General features: G+C 66.8%; 6 protein-coding genes across 6 annotated transcripts; 3 read left to right on the top strand and 3 right to left on the bottom strand.

Moving 5' to 3' along the window:
* Positions 1 to 128: 128 nt before the first annotated feature.
* On the top strand, positions 129 to 1,722 carry FA09DRAFT_328165 (putative vacuolar ATP synthase subunit E). Its single transcript, XM_025741669.1, has 8 exons — positions 129 to 303; positions 388 to 468; positions 528 to 610; positions 670 to 826; positions 990 to 1,147; positions 1,325 to 1,412; positions 1,487 to 1,536; positions 1,593 to 1,722. Exons 1-8 carry the CDS (start codon positions 253 to 255, stop codon positions 1,603 to 1,605), a joined length of 681 nt encoding a protein of 226 aa, XP_025600316.1. The 5' UTR covers positions 129 to 252; the 3' UTR covers positions 1,606 to 1,722.
* A 35-nt stretch (positions 1,723 to 1,757) lies between these two features.
* On the bottom strand, positions 1,758 to 2,704 carry FA09DRAFT_328163 (hypothetical protein). The gene is made up of 4 exons (XM_025741668.1): positions 2,355 to 2,704; positions 2,027 to 2,109; positions 1,933 to 1,970; positions 1,758 to 1,867 (listed from the first exon to the last, which is right to left on the bottom strand). The coding sequence occupies exons 1-4, from the start codon at positions 2,643 to 2,645 to the stop codon at positions 1,806 to 1,808; spliced, it is 474 nt and encodes a 157-aa protein (XP_025600315.1). The 5' UTR covers positions 2,646 to 2,704; the 3' UTR covers positions 1,758 to 1,805.
* Positions 2,705 to 3,054: 350 nt separating this feature from the next.
* FA09DRAFT_336873 (hypothetical protein) lies at positions 3,055 to 9,114 on the top strand (the record flags this gene model as incomplete). Its single annotated transcript, XM_025743934.1, has 4 exons — positions 3,055 to 3,470; positions 3,521 to 4,190; positions 4,250 to 4,715; positions 4,772 to 9,114. 4 exons carry the CDS (start codon positions 3,055 to 3,057, stop codon positions 9,112 to 9,114), a joined length of 5,895 nt encoding a protein of 1,964 aa, XP_025600314.1.
* Positions 9,115 to 9,146: 32 nt separating this feature from the next.
* On the bottom strand, positions 9,147 to 10,926 carry FA09DRAFT_336872 (hypothetical protein; the record flags this gene model as incomplete). Its single annotated transcript, XM_025743933.1, has 4 exons — positions 9,147 to 9,207; positions 9,259 to 10,198; positions 10,253 to 10,808; positions 10,873 to 10,926. 4 exons carry the CDS (start codon positions 10,924 to 10,926, stop codon positions 9,147 to 9,149), a joined length of 1,611 nt encoding a protein of 536 aa, XP_025600313.1.
* Positions 10,927 to 12,136: 1,210 nt separating this feature from the next.
* On the top strand, positions 12,137 to 14,061 carry FA09DRAFT_315621 (putative PGI1-glucose-6-phosphate isomerase; the record flags this gene model as incomplete). The annotated part of the gene is made up of 5 exons (XM_025740809.1): positions 12,137 to 13,122; positions 13,176 to 13,397; positions 13,454 to 13,549; positions 13,605 to 13,756; positions 13,809 to 14,061. 5 exons carry the CDS (start codon positions 12,137 to 12,139, stop codon positions 14,012 to 14,014), a joined length of 1,662 nt encoding a protein of 553 aa, XP_025600312.1. The 3' UTR covers positions 14,015 to 14,061.
* Positions 14,062 to 14,151: 90 nt separating this feature from the next.
* FA09DRAFT_328161 (SAICAR synthase-like protein) lies at positions 14,152 to 17,502 on the bottom strand. The gene is made up of 4 exons (XM_025741667.1): positions 15,866 to 17,502; positions 14,625 to 15,809; positions 14,502 to 14,570; positions 14,152 to 14,449 (listed from the first exon to the last, which is right to left on the bottom strand). The coding sequence occupies exons 1-4, from the start codon at positions 17,258 to 17,260 to the stop codon at positions 14,336 to 14,338; spliced, it is 2,763 nt and encodes a 920-aa protein (XP_025600311.1). The 5' UTR covers positions 17,261 to 17,502; the 3' UTR covers positions 14,152 to 14,335.
* Positions 17,503 to 17,612: the final 110 nt, after the last annotated feature.

Raw genomic sequence — 17,612 nt, 5'->3', positions numbered from 1 at the left:
AGGCGAGTTGTATTCGCGCATTACACGGCGGCGTGGCTGCGACCGTGCACGCACCGCGCCGCGCGCGCCTGCGCTGTGCTGTGCCATCGCCCGCAGCCTGCAGCCGCGCCGCCGCCTGACGCAGCTCCACCAATCTCTCGCCGCCGCTTCCCCACATCTTGCACCGCTTGCCCAGCCCGGCGGCCTTACACCAGATCACCTCACTACACCGGCAGGCCTGCACACCCACTTTCACGCACCTCTGCCGCCGACATGTCTCGCGCCCTGAACGACGACGAGGTGCTGACGGAGATGAAGAAGATGGTGAGCGCACACGGGCCTCGGCCGCCGCATCGGCGTAGCTAGGCGGCGACCAGAGCGCTGATGCCTGCCCCGCGCTCTCCGTAGGTGGCCTTCATCAAGCAGGAGGCCATGGAGAAGGCCCGCGAGATCCAGGTCAAGGCAGACGAGGAGTTTGCCATCGAGAAGGTGCGCAGCGCCCCGTGCGGCCCGATGTCGCTCTGCCTGTTGCTGACGGCTGCGAGCAGGCCAAGATCGTGCGCCAGGAGGCCATCAGCATCGATGCCGCGTACGAGAAGAAGACAAAGCAGGCGCAGGTGGCGCAGAAGATGTGCGTTGCGCGGCGCAGCTCCAGCTTGCTGCAATCGCTCACAGCGACTCCCTCTGCAGCGCTGCGTCGAACCAGACGAACGCCTCGCGCCTGAAGGTGCTGCAGAGCCGCGAGGCGCACCTGCAGGAGCTCTTTGAGGCCGCACGCGGCCGCCTGGAGGAGCTCAGCAAGGACCAGTCGAAGTACCAGGAGCTCCTGACGAAGCTCGTGCTGCAGGTGAGTCGTCGGCTAGCTGCGAGATGATGGAACGAGCCGAGAGGGCCAGTCGAGAGAGACGGCGCAAGCTGTCAGCGCACAGGCCGCCTGTTCTTGGCCGGCCAAGATGGCGACTGCCGATTTGAAACACGCCGTCTCCAGACGCTCACACATCGATCTGCAGGGCCTGCTCCAGCTCACCGAGCCGAAGGTGGAGATCACCGCCCGGTCCGGCGACGTGCAGATGGTGCAGGAGGCAGCCAAGGCGGCCGCCAAGCAGTACGAGGAGAAGAGCGGACGGAAGGTGGAGACGAACGTCAAGGACGGCCTGAGCAAGGACTGGTGAGTTGTGCTCCACTCCACGCGGCAATGGACCCGCTTGGTGCAGCATGCGATGGCGCCCTGCTGCGCTGCAGCGTAGATACGCTCCATGGCAGCGAACCTCGCATCGCCAACGTTGCTTTGCTTCACGAGCGACTTCTCAGTCTGTCGGACAGCTCGCTGACAAGCCTCGCGCAGCGCCGGCGGCATCATGCTGGCCGGCCACGAGGGCCGCATCAAGATCAACAACACCCTCGACGAGCGTCTGCGGCTTTCGGAGGACCGCGTGAGTTGCAGCAGACGCTGCCGCATGCGCAGCTGCCCGCAAGCTTGACTGTCGCTCACGCGTTGCTGCGCCAGATGCTGCCGGAGATCGGGCATGACCTGTTCGGCCCCAACCCCAACAGGCGGTCAGTCCGGCCAACTCGCGATGCTGCACGCCGCTTTGCTCACGCCCCTGCCCCAGATTCTTCAACTGAGCGAGCTGCGCTTGTAGCTCTCGCGTTAGTGGGCGCGCGAGCTCGGGCGATGGTCTCCGTCATGCTACCCTCCACATCTGTTCCTTCTGAGCCTGAGCAATCGACCCTTCACTGATGCGTAGCGTGCGTGTGCAGCGGGCTGAGCAACGGAGCGTCACAGAGAGCTAGGCGTCCAGAAAGCGGTTCATTACATGTCAGGATCAACGACGGCGGGCTGAGTCGAGGAGCTGGTGGATGTCGACCGTGTCGCCGCCGATCTCAGCTGCGACGAGAAGCACAGTGTCAGCGGCAGAGCTTGCATCGTACGTGCACGCAGCGAGCACTCACTCGGCAGGAAATCGACTGGCTCGAGCGTCTCGTCGTCACTGCTCGACCGTGTCAGCAGGTGCAGCCACGGAAGAGAGGTTCTGGCGCTACGCACCCGTTCAGGATGTCCATCTGCATCGCTGCGAGGCCCTTGTGTGTGCCGGCGTGCGATGCGTGCATGTTCGGGAACGGTCCGTCCTATATGCGCAGCGTCAGTGACTGTCGAGTAATATGATATGAGGTTCTGCGAGGCTTCGCGAGCGAGGTCATTGGCCGCGCAGCGCATGCCGACACGAAGGAGGCAGGCATCGCTGTCCTGCATTCTGTGCGGCCACGGTGCGCTTCTGACGCCGCACCACCACTCGATACGTCTGAAGAAGGCAGGGCTACTCTCCATCGCTCCGAGCTCGAGCCTCGCTTCGCTCGTCTCCGCCGGCGCTCACCTTGACGATGCAGCTCTGCTCGAGCGCCGCCCGCATCGGCGCGCCGAGGCCGTACGTGTTGCGCAGCATCGTCTGCTTGAGCTGCTCGCGCGTCGCCTGCCAGCCCTCGAGGCGCGCCTGCAGCGGGTGGCTGCTGGCGGCCTGGTGCTCGTGCGCCAGCGAGCGCGGGCCGTGGCGCATGGCGTCGTGCACGCCGAGGTGCACGGGGTGCGAGGTGGCGGCGAGCGATGTGCTCGACGCCGAGGCGGCGCCGGGCACGAGGCGCAGCGAGGGTCCCGACTCGGTAGACATGGCTGTGTGTGTGAGGAGGAGGAAGGTGCGCGCGGGTGCGGGGATGTGGACGAGAAGCTGGAAGCGCGAGAGGAGGAGGGCCAGCGGTGGAGCGCTGGCCCAAGCGCGGCGCGCTTGCGCAGCGCGGAGCGGCGACTACAAAATGAGCCTCGCAGCGACTACTCCAGCCGCCGCGGCACTGGTCTCGATTCTTGTATTGGCTGGGCCCTGCGCCTGAGCCCCTTGCTTGCCTCTCGCAGGCATCTTCCTCACCTCTCCTGCACCTTGCCCACCGACTACTGCTCATCAGCCCTGCTACACACACCACACGGCTCAAGGCAGCGCTGCAGCGCTCGGTGCCCGTCTTTCGCACCTCTCTGCTGCCGCATTTGCACCGCGACAGCTTCGCGGCAGCGCCGCCTCTGCCGCGATGCTCAGCACGCCCTCCACTGCCGACTTCCTCGCGGCCCATGTCGGCGCGCCCGAGGAGTCACGCTTTGCCGTGACGGCAGACGTACAGGCCCGCCTCTCGCGCTCGCTCTGGCAGGCGCTGCTGTCCGTCGTGCCAGCGCCGCACCTTCTGCCGCGTGCCCAGGCTCCCACTGCCGAGCATGCCCTGGCGCTGCTCGAGGCCAGCGGCTGGCGCCTCGCCGAGGCCCAGCGGCGGGCAGCGCGTGCCGCAGCCGAGACGGCCCGCGGAGACAAGGGCAAGGGCGTCGAGGGCCGCGTCGCGGCGCCCTCTCCCGCGCTCGCTGCGTACGAGCTGGGCCCGGAGTATGCCGAAGAGCGCAAGGGCATGCCCTGCGGCCACGTCTTCAAGAAGGGCGAGGCCATCTATCGCTGCCGGTGAGTGCTCCAGGGCTTTCCTGTGCCGCGCATACTCACACCAGCTGCAGCGACTGCGGGCTCGACGACACCTGCGTCCAGTGTGCGCCGTGCTTCAACGCCTCGAACCACCAGGGCCATGACATCATCTTCAGCGTCAGCTCCTCCAGCGGCGGTTGCTGCGACTGCGGCGACGACGAGGCGTGGAAGTGCCGCCTGGGCTGCAGCTTCCACGAGCCAGGCCCAAGTCAAGCGAGCGATGCGCTCTCTGCCGCTGGTCCAAGCGTACAGCGCTCGCAGCATGCAAGCGAGATGGACGCCGACGACGACGACGGCTCTTCCGATGTCTTCTGGAACGCCAGTGAGGACTCGAAGCAAGCACAGGCGCCCGTGCCGCCGCCCGTGCTGCCTTTCGAGAGCCTGCTGCAGCCCGTGCCTCGCGATATCCTCGAGAGCCTGACGGAGCACATCTCGACGCTGCTGGCCTACGTGCTTGACACGCTAGAGCACGCGCCGGAGGACATGAAGCTGCCTGATGGCTCGCTGATCCTGGACTACCTCAAGGACATGCCGACGCTGCAGCCGTCAGAGGAGAGTACAGAGGGCAAACAGCGGCTCTATGCTGTGGTGCTCTGGAATGACGAGAAGCACTCGTTTAAGGAGGTGATCGACACTGTGATCGATGCGACCGGCGTCTCTGAAGCGCAGGCGAAGCGTGTGGCCGAGCGGGTGGACAAGCACGTGAGTAGCGCGCTCATGCCGAGGCAACGACCTCTTGTCTGATGCCGGCTGTCGCACAGGGGCGCGAGGTCATCGAGATCTCCAGCGAGATCCGCCGCCTGCTCATTGTCGCGCGCAAGCTCAGCGTCATCGACCTGGCGGTCACTGTGCGGCCAGCGTACGACATCTTCGCCGAGGAGCTTGCGCACCATGTGCTGTCCTTGATCCTCGACCTCGCGAACTCGTCGCTGTTCCTGCATCCGAGCTCTCTCGACGGCGAGATGCAGCCGGTCCATCCGCTCGACGGCCTGCGGCCCGACGCTGCAGTGATGCGCGCCATCGTTGGGCGGGTCCTGCTCGAGCGCTGGGCGCACCAGTTCCGCTTCGAACAAGGAGGCATGACGCGACAGTTTTGGAACCCGGACGATCTGCGCAAGATCGACGGCCTGTTCCTGCTGGACCAGAAGATGTGGAAGGGCGCGCGCTCGCTGGTGCGCTCCGTGTTCATCTCCATCATGGGCCCGCGCGAGGTGAAGCGCGAAGTCGGTAAGTGCACCGCGGTGCGGAACACAGCTTGCAGGCTGATGTGCGAGCCCCTGCAGCGCTGCGTCTGGCTCGCATGTACCCCAAAATCATCGAGACGTTCATCCTGCGCGACCGCGAGCCGGAGCACTCGGTGCGCCTCATGACGGTGCAGCTCTTCAGCGTGCCGTCGATTGCGCGCGAGCTCGTCGCAAGCCACGACTACAACTTCCTGCAGAAGCTGCTCCTGATGCTGCAGGCCGTCTTCACCGGCGGCCTGACGCAGATGTCTCTCGAGCTCCCGCCGCTCCCACCAGCCAACGGCATGGCGAGCCCGCAGTCGATGCTCATACGGCACCAGCGCTGCTACCAGATGTTCCACGACGTGCGGTACCTCCTCGCCGCCACGGGCGTGCAGACGCTGCTTGTCGAGCAGTCGGCGCACCTCGACTACTTCCTGCCGTTCCTGGCGCTCTTCAACGGCATCGCGCCCAACCGTCGAGCACAGGGCGAGCACGTCGAGTTCGAGTCGGAGGTCTGGGTGCCGGTGTTCCACGTTGTCACCCAGCTCGCACGCGCGGCCGCGCAGTTCGGCGCCGCCTTCTCGCGGGCAACGAGCCTTCAGCTCTCAGACGCGCTCGTCACGACTGCGCGTGTCATCCTCATGAACACACTCAAGCTGCACCAGAACCAGCCTGACTCGTACGAGCCCATCGAGTCGCGCCTGGTGTCCTTCGCTGGGCAGACGTACGACATCATCGACTTCCACGTCGACGCGCAGCCCGTCTCGTTCCATCATCCGATGCACTGGCTCCTGGCGGAGCTCCTGAAGCACGTGAACGGCACGATCACTCCAGAGGCTCTCTCCATGTTCGCGGTGCTGCGCAGTGCGAGGACGGACTCCTTCACTCTGCCCGACATCTTCCCGCGAGATGTCGACGAGTCGGCGCGTCTGACGATCATCGACTTCCCGCTGCGTGTCATCGTCAAGCTCGCGCAGATCCGCGCCGGCATGTGGGTGCGCAACGGATACATGATCCGCCAGCAGGCGCATCACTACCGCGAGCACACCATGCGCGACTGCATGAGCGACCAGGATCTGTTCCTCGTCCAGGCCGGTCTGATGCTCGTCTCCGCCGATCGGCTGCTCGTCTCGGTGCTTGACCGCTTCGCTCTCCGCGAGTGGTTCGACGGCGAGCGGGAGCACGAGGTGCTCTCCGAGGACCAGTGCAGCTTGATGGTCGAAGAGCTCCTTCTGCTGCTCGTCACGCTCGTCTCCGAGACCAGCATCGCCCAGAGCTGGGCGATCGAGCAGCAGGTGCGCCGCGAGATTGTGCACTTCCTCGCGCTCTCGCAGGGCACCTACTCCGACCTCACCAAGCACATCTCCGACCGCTTCACGGACCACTCCAGCTTCGACCGCGTGCTCGCACAGGTCTCCAACTTCCGCGCGCCCGACGGCACGGCCGATCTCGGCATGTTCGAGCTGCGCGACGAGTGCTACGACGAGGTGCAGCCGTTCTTCTTCCACTACACGCGCAATCAGCGCGAGAAGGCCGACGATGTGCTGCGCGAGCGGCACCGGAAGCGCAACGGCGGGCAGCAGGCTGCAGCAGACGCATATGTGGCTGTACCGGCGCGACGCCTCGCACCCGGCCAGGGCATCTTCATCGGCAGTCTTCACTCAGCACTGACGAGCCCAGTCCTGATCCGCATCGCTACTGCAGCTCTGGAGCGATGGGGCGTCTCGGGAGATCCCGCGATGCCAGAGCCATACGTCGATGCGGCGCTTCAGCTGCTCATGCACGTGCTGATCGAGCGAGGCGCCGAGGGTGCCCGGGCCATGGCGCAGCCACACAATCAAAGCCTCGGGTGCGCGATCGACGTGCTCTGCGACCTGGAGAAGTTCATCACCTTCAAGCCCATCAAGGCCAAGGCGAGCTGGCTCGTCGACCGCGCTCTGGCAGAGGACCGCGAGGCCGTCGCCAAGGTGCTGCCCGCCGATCGCGTCACCCAGGCAAAGAGCCAGGGCGCTCCTGCAGCAGAGGACCCGAAACGTGCCGCTGCCCGTGCGCGCCAGGCCGCCATCATGCAGCAGTTCTCGGCGCAGCAGAAGAGCCTGCTCGACGCGCTGGCCGACGAGGAGCTCGATGAAGACGGCGCCGGCGACGGAGAAGACGTCACTATGGCCGACGATGACGCCCCGTCCGGCTCGACGTACCGGTCGATGGGCGACTGCATCATGTGCCAGGAGAGCCTCGACGGCAGCAGTGCCTTTGGCAGCCTCGCGCTGGTGCAGTCAAGCCGCATCCTGCGCACCACGCCTCGGCGGCAAGGCGTCTTCTTGCAGCAGGCCCTTGACACGCCGCTCACCCTTGACCGCAACGGTCCAGACGGCCGACGCGTCACCAACGCGTACCGCGAGCCCGTGCCGGGCACGCCTGCCGCCTCGTCGTCGGTGTACTACCCGGCAGAGGACCACCGCGACGGCTTCTTCGCCTCCACGTGCGGCCACATGATGCACGTCAACTGCTTCGACTCATACTGTCGCAGCGTCGAGCATCGCCACGGCCAGCAGATTGCCCGCAACCACCCGGAGAATCTTACGCGCCACGAGTTCGTCTGCCCGCTCTGCAAGAGTCTCGGCAACGTGATCTTGCCTGTGCCGGACGAAGAGGCCACTGCGCCGCCGACTCTGATCGCCATGCCGCTGACGGAGTGGATGCGCAAGATCAACATCGAGATCCTCAAGACCTCTGCGTCGAGCGGGCCGACGGAGCTGCAGGAGCTCGAGCACGGCACGGGATCGTTCGTGCCTTGGTACGCCGAAGAGGCGCTCGTCTGGGCGCGCGAGCAGCAAGGAGCGCAGGTCAACCTGGACCAGGCGACGTGGAAGATGCTCGATCGCCTTGTGCAAGTCCTGCGCCCGCTGTCGAGCCGCACTCGCCCGGCACGTGAGGCATTCCAGATCCGCAGCATCCTCGCGCCGCCTGGCCGCAAGATGTACATGCCCGAAGAGCTCGTCGCGTACACGATCAGCATGCTCGAGGTCTCGCAGCGCGGCACGACGCCGACGCAGTCCGCCTCGCCCAACGCGACGGTGGCCGACAGCCTGCCGGATCCGACGAACCAGCTGCTCAACTCGCTGCTGCACGCGCTGCGCAGCATTGCACGCGTCGATCACGCCGGCCCACGAGGCCTTGCAACCATGCAGCAGGGTCTGCTCAAGCGTCTCCTGCCTCACTGGGGCAACGACGAGACGGTGCGAGGACCGCTGCTGCTGCGCGATCCGCTCACCATCCTCATCGAGGCTGCCGTGTTGGCGCCGGGCAGCCTGGGCCAGATCACGACGCTGATGTACTACGCCACGCTCGTGCACGTCATCTTCGGTCTTGCGCAGCCGAGCATCTGGCCGCAGACGGCCAGTCACATGGGACGCGCCCCGAGCGCTGGGCTGCGTCCTGCGGAGCTCGGCCCTGGCGAGGCCGAGATGCTGCGCACAGTCTTCCCGGACGTACGCTGGACTGTGGCGAACATCATTGGCTTCGTCGGCTACGCACGCGGCAACATCACGCTTGGCGTCGATGCGCTGGACGATGTCAGCCTGGCCAAGATGCTCTGCACCTACACGCTGCCCTTCCTGCGCCGCGCCGCCATTCTGCATCGCGCCGTCGGCCTCAAGATGGCGCCTGCCTCTGCCGCAAGCGGCACGTCCGAGTACTTGCGGCTGCTGCATGGCCTGCAGATCCCGCCACCGGCAGAAGGCCTGCCCGTGCGGGCAGAGCGGCAGACTGCCCTCGCCAGCATGGTCGAGGGCTGGATCAAGCACGCCTACACTGCCCTTGCGTCTCTCTTCCGCCCGCTGCCGATCTACGCGCCGCCGATCTCTGCTCTTGGCACGCCGGGGACGCACCTGCATCCGTCATCTGCACACCCGACGCTGCAGCTCGAGCACCCGCACATCTACGAGCTCGTGCAGCTGCCGCGCGACCTCGCCACGCTGCTGCAGGACACGCAGCGGCGCATCTGCAAGCGCTGCAAAGAGGCGCCGCCGGAGCCGGCCGTGTGCCTCGAGTGCGGCGACGTGCTGTGCGTGCAGTGCTTCTGCTGCCAGGACGAGCAGTCGGAGCGCGGCGAGTGCAACCGGCACCTCGAGGAGTGCGGCGGCGCCACGGGCGTCTTCTTCAAGGTCAAGACGAACATCATCGTGCTGCTGTACGCCGGCAACGGCTCCTACACGACGTCGCCGTACCTCGACACGCACGGCGAGTTCGACATTGGCCTGCGCAAGGGCCGCCCGCAGCACCTGCACGCGCAGCGCTACGACGAGCAGCGCAAGCAGTGGCTCACGCAGTCCGTGCCGCACGTTGTGGCGCGCAAGCTGGAGAGCGTCATGGATCAGGGCGGCTGGAGCACACTGTAGCATTCTACCGCATCCTCTCATCAAAGCATTCATTATTTAGCGACCTTGTCGGACTCGGGCCACTCCTCGTCGAAGCCGGGGCCGCCGTAGGACCTGAGACGGCGTGTCAGCGAGGGTCGACGGCAGATGCAGCACAGGGCTCACCACTTGTTGTCGCCTTCGAACACCATGCCAATGCTCTCGAAGAGCTGCACCGCCGTCCGAGCGAAGGCCGAGCCGTCGAGCTGGTCGAGGTCCCGCCACGCACCCAGCTCGCTGGCCGGGCGTCCAGTTTCCTTTGCCTTGGCATCGAGGGCCTTTTGCGCCTCGTCGTCGAGCTTCAGGCTGCCCGCGGCGACGTGGCGCAGGCGGCTCGAGTGCCATGACAGCGTGCGCACGGCCTTGACGAGATGCTCGTCGAGGTGGTAGGATGCGACGTCGTACAGCGGGCCCCACGGGTCGCCGCCGACGTCGTTGAGCATCTCCTTGGCCTCAGGCTGCACCTGCGACGGCGCCGAGGGCGGGAGCCGGTCGCTCGTTGCGTTCAGAGTGCCTGCGACGTGCAGTGGCGCGCGGCCCTGTGCGACCCAGTAGATGAGTGCAGCGCGAGTGAAGACGTGCAGCAGGCGCGCGCGGGACAGCGGAGTGAGGACGGCGAAGAGCGCGGGGAGGAAGATGGTGCTGTTCAGCACGTGGACCAGCAGGAAGTCGTGCTTCTTCGTCTTGTAGCCGGGCCGCGACGTGGCACCGAGCAGCGCAGTGGTGAACCAGGCGAGCTCGTTGATCTTCTTGTTCCAGCCGCCGCGTCCGGCAAAGTCGGGCGGCGCAACATCGTGCGCCGTGATGACGAAGCGCGCCGCGTACTCGTCGAGGATCAGCTTGCCGGCATCGCCAAGCACCGTCTCGCGCAGGTTCTGGCCCTTGTGCTTCGTCGCCGTGCCGGGCGCCAGCCGATCGTCGAGCGCCATGAGTGTCGTGATGGAGAAGAGTGAGAGCGACGGGTCCGGCGAGGGCGTGGCGCTGGGCTCGCTCGGGAAGTTGGCATCCCAGCCACCGGGCATCATCGCCGACGAGTAGTTCTCGGTGATGGCTGCCATGGCAAGACCTGCAGGGTGAGGCTCAGCACGTGGTGAGCCTCAAGACGAACCAGTTCACTGACCCTCGGCGACGACCGGAAGCAGGTCAAACTCGGCGCCGTAGCCGCAGTGAATCAGCGGATGCAGCAGACCGCCGACCCAGCGGCCTGCCATCTCGACGCCCGGCCGGTTGGCCTCCTCGGAAAAGACGAAGCGCTCGAGCGTCGCGCCGATGCCGTGCTGCTCCAGCTGATCGGTCAGGAACGAGACGTAGGGCCAGTACGCCTCCATGCGGCCGAGGCGCTCCGTCCAGTTGTCCTCCGTGATGGGCTGCAGATCCGGCTTGGACTCCGACGTCGAGGGCTTGCGGTTGAGCTTGAAGCTCGGGTCGAGCGTCGTGGCGAGCGAGTGCTCGTAGATGACGGCAAAGAAGTGCGCCGGCACGCCCATGGCGAGCGCCGCCAGCACGTGGTGCGACAGGTGGTTGTGGAAGCCCTTGAGATTGAAGAAGATGTGGTAGAAGTGCGAGGCAACGAGCAGCTCGCGCGCTGCCTCGGCCGCGTCGGCGTAGAAGCCGGGCGTCGAGTGCACCACCGACGGCGACGGCAGCGGCATCTTGCCGAAGCGCACATGCGTGTCCTGAGCCGTGCGGCGTCAGCTCTGCGCTTTGCTGCGACTGAGACGCAACACAAGCTCCACTCACTCCCGGCGCAGCCAGCGGGTCCTTGGTCCACGGACGCGGGATCGGCGGCGTCATGCTGGCGGCAGTGCTGCGGTGACGAACGATGGAGCAGAGCGTGGCAGTGCTGGCTGAGGCTTGCGGCGCAGAGCGGGAGATGAGGCGTGCCGGCGCGATCAGGCGGCACGGCAGCGGCATGCGACGCAGCCAAGAAACTGCACGCGCAGGTCAAGACGGCCCAATAGCCAGAGACAGAGAGACTGACGCAAGCGTCTTGCGTCGGCGAAGATGAGCGACGAGGGTCTTGTAGCTTGCAGGTGGTGGTGGGACGCAAGCCGGAAGCCAGTGCGCTGCGCAACTCTCGGCACGGATGCGGGACGCAGCCGCAGGCCCGTCCGTGCGCGGCGTGGCTGATGAACCCTGCATCGCTGAAGCCGCGGATGCCGCTGGCCTGCGCTCCGCGGAGGACTCTGGCTGGCGGGAATGGCATCGGCGTCTCGCTGCTGTTGGTGAGCACTGCATGCGCTGTGCTGCTGCTTCCTTCACCGCTGCCAGAGCTGGCTGCGGGCCTGGCGACAAGACAGACAGAGGACAGCTCGCAAGGAAGTCTGGGCCCAGCGAAGACAGCGTGGGAACAGTGGAGGCACCGGGCGTGCCCTCCGTCGTCACGTGCGCGCCTCTGCTGCCGTCGAGGGGCGCCTCTGCCTGGAAGACGGGAGGATGTGCTCGAGCTGAGCGAATCGCAATGGAAGCAGGCTGGCGGGGCTGCGTGGTGCGCCTCAAGCTGTCCTGCCGACGACCGGCGTGCCGTCGGACTGATAGGCGGCGCCGCTGTCGGTGGCCGGCCGATGTTCCCGACGTGCGCCGACGCTGCAGCCTTGCACCGGTCCAGGGTCCTGCATGCCGCCTGCATCGCTGTTCTCCGCACTCCGCAGCTGTGCAGATTGCCAGACGCACAGCACGCAGAGAGCCAAGAGCAGGTGATGGGAGCAGCGGCCTGGGGATGGCGGCGGCCAGGCGCCACGGCAATCTCGCGCTGCTGCACGGCACTCGGGCGCGGTGGCGACTTTGGGTGCGCGCGCGCGCTGCGAGGGAAGTTTGGGCGCGCTGGCGGCGCGACGCCCGTGCGCCACGACGGCCGGCCGGGAAGACAGGCGCCGCTCCACCTGCGCCCGCTGCCGGCGTGCCTGCTGCTGCCAGCCACGGCGCGCACGCAGCGAACGTCACCGTCACGGCGCTGCCCGGCGCTCCGCACATCTTCCCACCCACCACCACCACCCCGCCCACCATGTCCTTCAACCACCTCGCCTCCGAGCTGCCCGCCTGGGCCAAGCTGCAGAAGCTCTACGAGAGCAAGGGCAAGGCCATCGACCTGCGCAAGGCCTTCGACGCCGACCCCAAGCGCTTCGAGTCGTACTCGCGCGCCTTCACGGGCCAGAAGACCGACGCGGCGCTTCTCGTCGACGTCTCCAAGAACCTCATCGACGACGAGATCTTTGCCTCGCTCCTCGACCTGGCGCGCGAGGCCAAGGTCGAGGAGCAGCGCGACGCCATGTACGCCGGCGAGCGCATCAACTCGTCCGAGGACCGCAGCGTGCTGCACATTGCGCTGCGCGACCTGCCCGGCGCGTTCGGCAGCAAGGCCGAGGGCGTCGACGAGGTCAAGGGCGAGCTGGCGCACATGAAGAGCTTCAGCGACGCCGTGCGCTCGGGCGCGCACAAGGGCTACACGGGCAAGGCCATCAAGAGCATCGTCAACATCGGCATCGGCGGCAGCAACCTCGGCCCGCTGATGGTCACCGAGGCGCTCAAGCCGTACGCCAAGCGCGACCTCGCCGCGCACTTTGTCTCCAACATCGACGGCACGCACATGGTCGAGGCGCTGCGCCAGTGCGACCCCGAGACGACGCTCTTCATCGTCGCCTCCAAGACGTTCACCACGCAGGAGACCATCACCAACGCCACGACGGCGCGCGACTGGTTCCTCAAGACGGCCGGCAGCAAGGAGCACGTGAGCAAGCACTTCGTCGCCCTCTCCACCAACGTCAAGGCCGCGACGGACTTTGGCATTGCCGAGCAGAACATGTTCAAGTTCTGGGACTGGGTCGGCGGCCGCTACTCGCTCTGGAGCGCCATCGGCCTCTCCATCTGCCTCGTCATTGGCTACGACAACTTCGAGCAGGTGCTGCTCGGCGCGCACGACATGGACGAGCACTTCAAGAGCGCGCCGCTCGAGCAGAACATCCCCGTCATCCTCGCCGTCATTGGCATCTGGTGAGTGCGCTCGGGCGGCAGAGGCAGGGCGCTGCTGAGCATCCGGCGCGCAGGTACAACAACTTCTTCGGCGCCCAGTCGTACGCGCAGCTGTGCTACGACCAGTACATGCACCGCTTCGCCGCCTACTTCCAGCAGGCGAGCATGGAGTCGAACGGCAAGGGCGTGGCCAAGAACGGCAAGCCCGTCAACTACGAGACGGGAGAGATCCTGTGGGGCGAGCCGGGCACCGACGGCCAGCACGCCTTCTACCAGCTCATCCACCAGGGCACCAAGTGAGTGCAGTCTGTGCGAGTGATTCCGCCTTGGCGCTGACCTGTCTCACGCTCAGGCTCGTGCCGGCCGACTTCATTGCGCCGGTGGAGACGCACAACCCAACGGGCCAGCACCACGACATTCTGCTGTCCAACTTCTTCGCGCAGCCTGAGTGAGTCGCGCCCCGTGGGAAGCTCTGGCCCCATGGCTGACATGCTTTGCTTCAGGGCTCTCGCCTTTGGCAAGACCGAGGAGGAGGTCAAGGCCGAGCTGAGCACGGAGGACCAGGGCAACTCCTTCCTCGTCAAGTCGAAGATCTTCTCGGGTAACCGCCCGACGAACTCGATCATGATCCAGAAGATCAGCCCGGCCGGCCTGGGTGAGTGCCGCGCTACTGCTGCCACGCACGCGCACTGACGCTTCTTCACCAGGCGCTCTGCTGTCCATGTACGAGCACAAGATCGCCACGCAGGGCTTCATCTGGAACATCAACTCCTTCGACCAGTGGGGCGTCGAGCTCGGCAAGGTGCTTGCCAAGAAGATCCTGCCGTCGCTCACCGGCGAGAAGGGCGTCGATGGCCACGACAGCAGCACGACGGGCCTCATCAACTACTACCTCAAGAACCGCAAGCAGTGACTCGGCCGTGACGCGACTATTCCCCGCCAGCCACGCCTGTAGAGCACGCAGGGCGCGCACGCTGCTGCAAATGAAAGCGTCTGGCCTTGCAGAGAGAGAGAGAGAGAGAGAGAGAGAGAGAGAGAGAGAGAGAGAGAGAGAGAGAGAGAGCATGGCTGAGTGGCATTGACAGCAGAGGCGCCGTGAGCGCGACACAGATGCAGACGCAGAGGCCCGGAAGCAAGCAGTGACGGGGTGGGAATGAGTGTGCGGCCGGCCGAGGCAGTGGCGGGCGAAGAACAGGGTAGATGACGGTGACTGGGGAACGGAGAGCGAGCGTGCCTAGACCTTCATGCGCGGGCGCTTGCTCTGGTCGGCGCCCTTGACGATGGAGGTGAGGAAGCGGTAGAAGCGGTCGGCGTACAGCGTGGGGTTGACCGACGAGATCATGTTGCGCTGGTGCCCGTGTGAGCGGAATGCGAGGCATGGACGCGGAAGGGCTACTCACAGGATTGGAGAGCGACTTCCAGATGTGCTCGCCGCGCTTGACGCTGTTGTAGTAGGTCAGAGTGTCGATCTGCGCGGCGTGGTCAGTCAGATGTGGCGCAGGGCGTCATCACGGGCCACGCACAATGCCAAAGTAGTAGATGTGGTCGGTGGGCTCGTTGTGCTCGTCCGTCGAGCGAAAGCCGCCCTCGTCCTGGTAGAAGTTGAAGAGGAAGCGCTCGTTGGCCTCGCGCTCCGGCAGCTTGGCCGTGCCCGTCGTGCCGAGCGCCTTGGGATCCGAGCGGCGCACGGCGGCACGCAGTGCCGATGCATCCTCCTTGGTGCTGCCCCGCTTGCTGGCCATGCGCGTGAGGGCCGGCTGCACGGGCGCGCCCGGCGTCGTTGGCTGAGACGCGTTGGCAGCGGCAGCCGCTGCCGCGTTGCCGTGCGAGGCAGTGCGGCCCAGCGAGGAGCCCTGGCCCGATGCGCCCGGACTGGCAACCGGCGGCGAAGTCTCAGGGCCTTGGCTGAGCGCCTGCACCTTGACGCCCTGCGCCGCCGTGTCGGGCTGGAAGACCTGCAGCGCGTCCTGGCGCAGGCCCTCAGAGTTGCCGCGCTTCATGTCGTGTAGGCCGATGAGCAGTGAGTAGTCCATGATGCGCAGGCGGCGCAGCAGCTCGACGTCGGCCTTGAGCTGCTTGTCGAGCATGTCGCGCTTCACGGGGCCGAGCTCGAGCTCGCGGCCGCGGTTGATCCAGTTGAGATCCTTGAGCACGCAGCCCTTCTTCTGCGCCGCCTTCTCCTCGGGGTACTCGCGCCCGATGGCGCTGCCCTTGAGGTCGTACGTCTCGTGGATGTCGCGGTGCGGCGGGAAGAGGTTGTTCATGATCACAAAGTGAATCTTGCGCCCGTGCGGCAGCTTCACGCGGTGCAGGCCATAGAAGCGCGAGAGCAGCGTGTGCGGGTTGGCCTTGAGGTGCACGTGGTAGTCCTTCAGGATCGAGAGCAGGAACTTGTGCTCGCCGTGCCGGATCGTCTTGATGATGAAGCGGTAGTCGCGCGAAAAGTAGAAGAACGAGCCCGACTTGCCCGGCGAGCCGAGCTCGGACAGGATGTACTTGGCGGTGAGCGAGAGGAGGTAGTCGGCCGGATCGAGGCCGAAGAACTCGCGGATGTCGCGGAAGACCCAGGGCGCGTAGTCCTTGAACTTGAAGTCGTACTTGGCCGACGGCGTGAGCTCGTTGCCGACGATGTCGAATGTGAACTTGTGCCGCGCCTTGTAGTCGGCGTCGCTCAGCGGGCGCGCCAGCTTGGCCTGGCAGCGTGAGACCTGTGATGGAGGCTGTCAGCAGAGCAGAGCGTGCCGCACGGCTGCGAGGCACTCACGCCGATGCGGATGCCGGTGAGCATGTTGTACATCAAGATGTAGTTGGCGTGCCCCTCGCCGATGATGTTGCCCACCAGCGCGCGCGACTCGTCCGGCTGCGTGTCCTTGCGCACGGCGCTCTTGCGGCGCACCAGCGGGCCGCCGTCCTGCGGCGGCTCTTCTTCGACGCGCTGCTCGGCCGCGACGCGTGCTCGCTTCTCGCGGTCGCGCCGCATCGCCTTCTCCTGCTTGGCGATCTCCTCGTCCAGACCAGCGTCGCCGGTGCGCAGAGGCGCAGGCGAAAATGCGGACGGCGGCGCCTGCTCATAGAACGAGGCGGGCGGCCCAGCGTCCTCTGGCTCACGCGACGAGCGTGGGCTGCGCTGCGTGCTGCCGCTGCTGCCAGACGTTGGCCGACGCAGGGCTGAGCCGGTGGTGTTGCGCCGCGTCGGCATGCGCGGGCCCATCGTGCGCGACGAGGGGCCGGCCTCGCCGACGCCCGGCACGGGCAGGAAGCTCGCAGGCTCGGCCACTGGCAGCGTGCCGAGCGAGAGCCTCGCTGCCGGCTTCGGCCCAAGCGTGACTGACTCGTCCGCCTCATCCTCCGACGCGGTCATGTAAGCCGTGCTGGCCTGCGAGCCGGAGCTGGCAGAGCGGCGCGTGTTGAGCTCCTGCGTCTTGGGCACGCTCAGCGTGCCGATCGTGTACGAGGGCAGGTCCGCCACGCTGCGCACCGACGGCTCCTCGAGCATCGTCTGCGAGCGCCGCGGCGCGCCGCGCGTGAGCACCGTCGGCGGCGGCACGGCCGTCTTTGGCGAGATCTCGTCGTGCCGCAGCGCATCCGCCAGCGGGCCGCCGCGCTGCTCCTCCTCGGTGAGGTGGTGCGAGTCGAGCGGCGGGCTCGGCGGCAGCTCGCCCATCATGGGGCCCTGGCGCGGCGGTGCCGTGTACTGGTGCTGCTGCTGCGGCTTGCCGATCGGCGCCGAGAAGCCGTTGACGAGCGTGTAGGCGGCGCCGCGGTTCAGCTCAGCCATGTCCTGCGGCTCAGGCATCGGCGAGACGGGCGCCACGTTGCCCGTCGGGTGTGCGGCGCGGCGGCTGACGATCTGCGGCAGCTTGAGCGCACGGCGCCCCACGGAGCCGGCGCCCGGCTCGGGGCTGTCGCGCGCCGACGCCGCCGTCGAGACGCTGCTGCTGGCCGCATGCTGCGCAGCGACGCGGTGCGGCGTGGCGCTGCGGCTGCCGCCCTCGTGCGCGGGCGAGGCGTAGGGCGCCGAGTGGGAGAGGTGCAGGTCGTAGATCTCGCCCGTGCCCTCCTCGGCAACGCGCACAATGTGGTTGCCCGACGCCTCGGAGTCGATGGCGCTGCGAATGCTGCGCAGCGGGTCGGGCGCCTGCTGGCTGGTGAGCAGCATGCCGGGCAGAGCGGGCGGTTCCTAGCGTGGCGCAGTGCTGGGCCTCTCGCAGCCGATACTGGTCGCAGTGGGCTGCGCGCGGCTGCGTCTGGCGGGCTGAAGGCGCCGAGGCAGCCGGCGCAGGCGGAGCGGTCGTGGACAGGTGCGTGCGCAGCAGTGCGGCGCGGAGAGTCGGGCGAGGATGTGTGATGCAGCAGCTGGTGACGAGGAGTGCTGCGGGGGATGGCGTGGGTGTGGTGTGGAAGGGAAGACGGCAGCAGCGACGGCCGGCGCGCGTGAGCGTGTGTGAGGCGGCGCAGCAGCCGCGAACAGGAAAGGCCCGCGCAGCGCGCCACCTCTCTCACCCGCCGCG

This window comes from Tilletiopsis washingtonensis (genome assembly GCF_003144115.1).
Source record: "Tilletiopsis washingtonensis strain MCA 4186 unplaced genomic scaffold FA09scaffold_4, whole genome shotgun sequence".
Classification (NCBI taxonomy): Eukaryota; Fungi; Basidiomycota; class Exobasidiomycetes; order Entylomatales; genus Tilletiopsis; species Tilletiopsis washingtonensis.
The sequence above is the reverse complement of the archived record's forward strand: the minus strand, read 5'-3'. Positions and strand labels throughout refer to the sequence as shown.

Coding starts and splice junctions, on each gene's coding strand:
- FA09DRAFT_328165 (XM_025741669.1), top strand. CDS start 253: ATGTCTCGCGCCCTGAACGACGACGAGGTGCTGACGGAGATGAAGAAG. Junction 469..527: donor AGGAGTTTGCCATCGAGAAG/GTGCGCAGCGCC, acceptor GGCTGCGAGCAG/GCCAAGATCGTGCGCCAGGA. Junction 827..989: donor TGACGAAGCTCGTGCTGCAG/GTGAGTCGTCGG, acceptor ATCGATCTGCAG/GGCCTGCTCCAGCTCACCGA.
- FA09DRAFT_328163 (XM_025741668.1), bottom strand. CDS start 2,645: ATGTCTACCGAGTCGGGACCCTCGCTGCGCCTCGTGCCCGGCGCCGCC. Junction 2,110..2,354: donor AGCAGAGCTGCATCGTCAAG/GTGAGCGCCGGC, acceptor CTGCGCATATAG/GACGGACCGTTCCCGAACAT. Junction 1,868..1,932: donor GCCAGTCGATTTCCTGCCGA/GTGAGTGCTCGC, acceptor TTCTCGTCGCAG/CTGAGATCGGCGGCGACACG.
- FA09DRAFT_328161 (XM_025741667.1), bottom strand. CDS start 17,260: ATGCTGCTCACCAGCCAGCAGGCGCCCGACCCGCTGCGCAGCATTCGC. Junction 15,810..15,865: donor TCACCGGCATCCGCATCGGC/GTGAGTGCCTCG, acceptor CCTCCATCACAG/GTCTCACGCTGCCAGGCCAA. Junction 14,571..14,624: donor ACATCTACTACTTTGGCATT/GTGCGTGGCCCG, acceptor CACGCCGCGCAG/ATCGACACTCTGACCTACTA.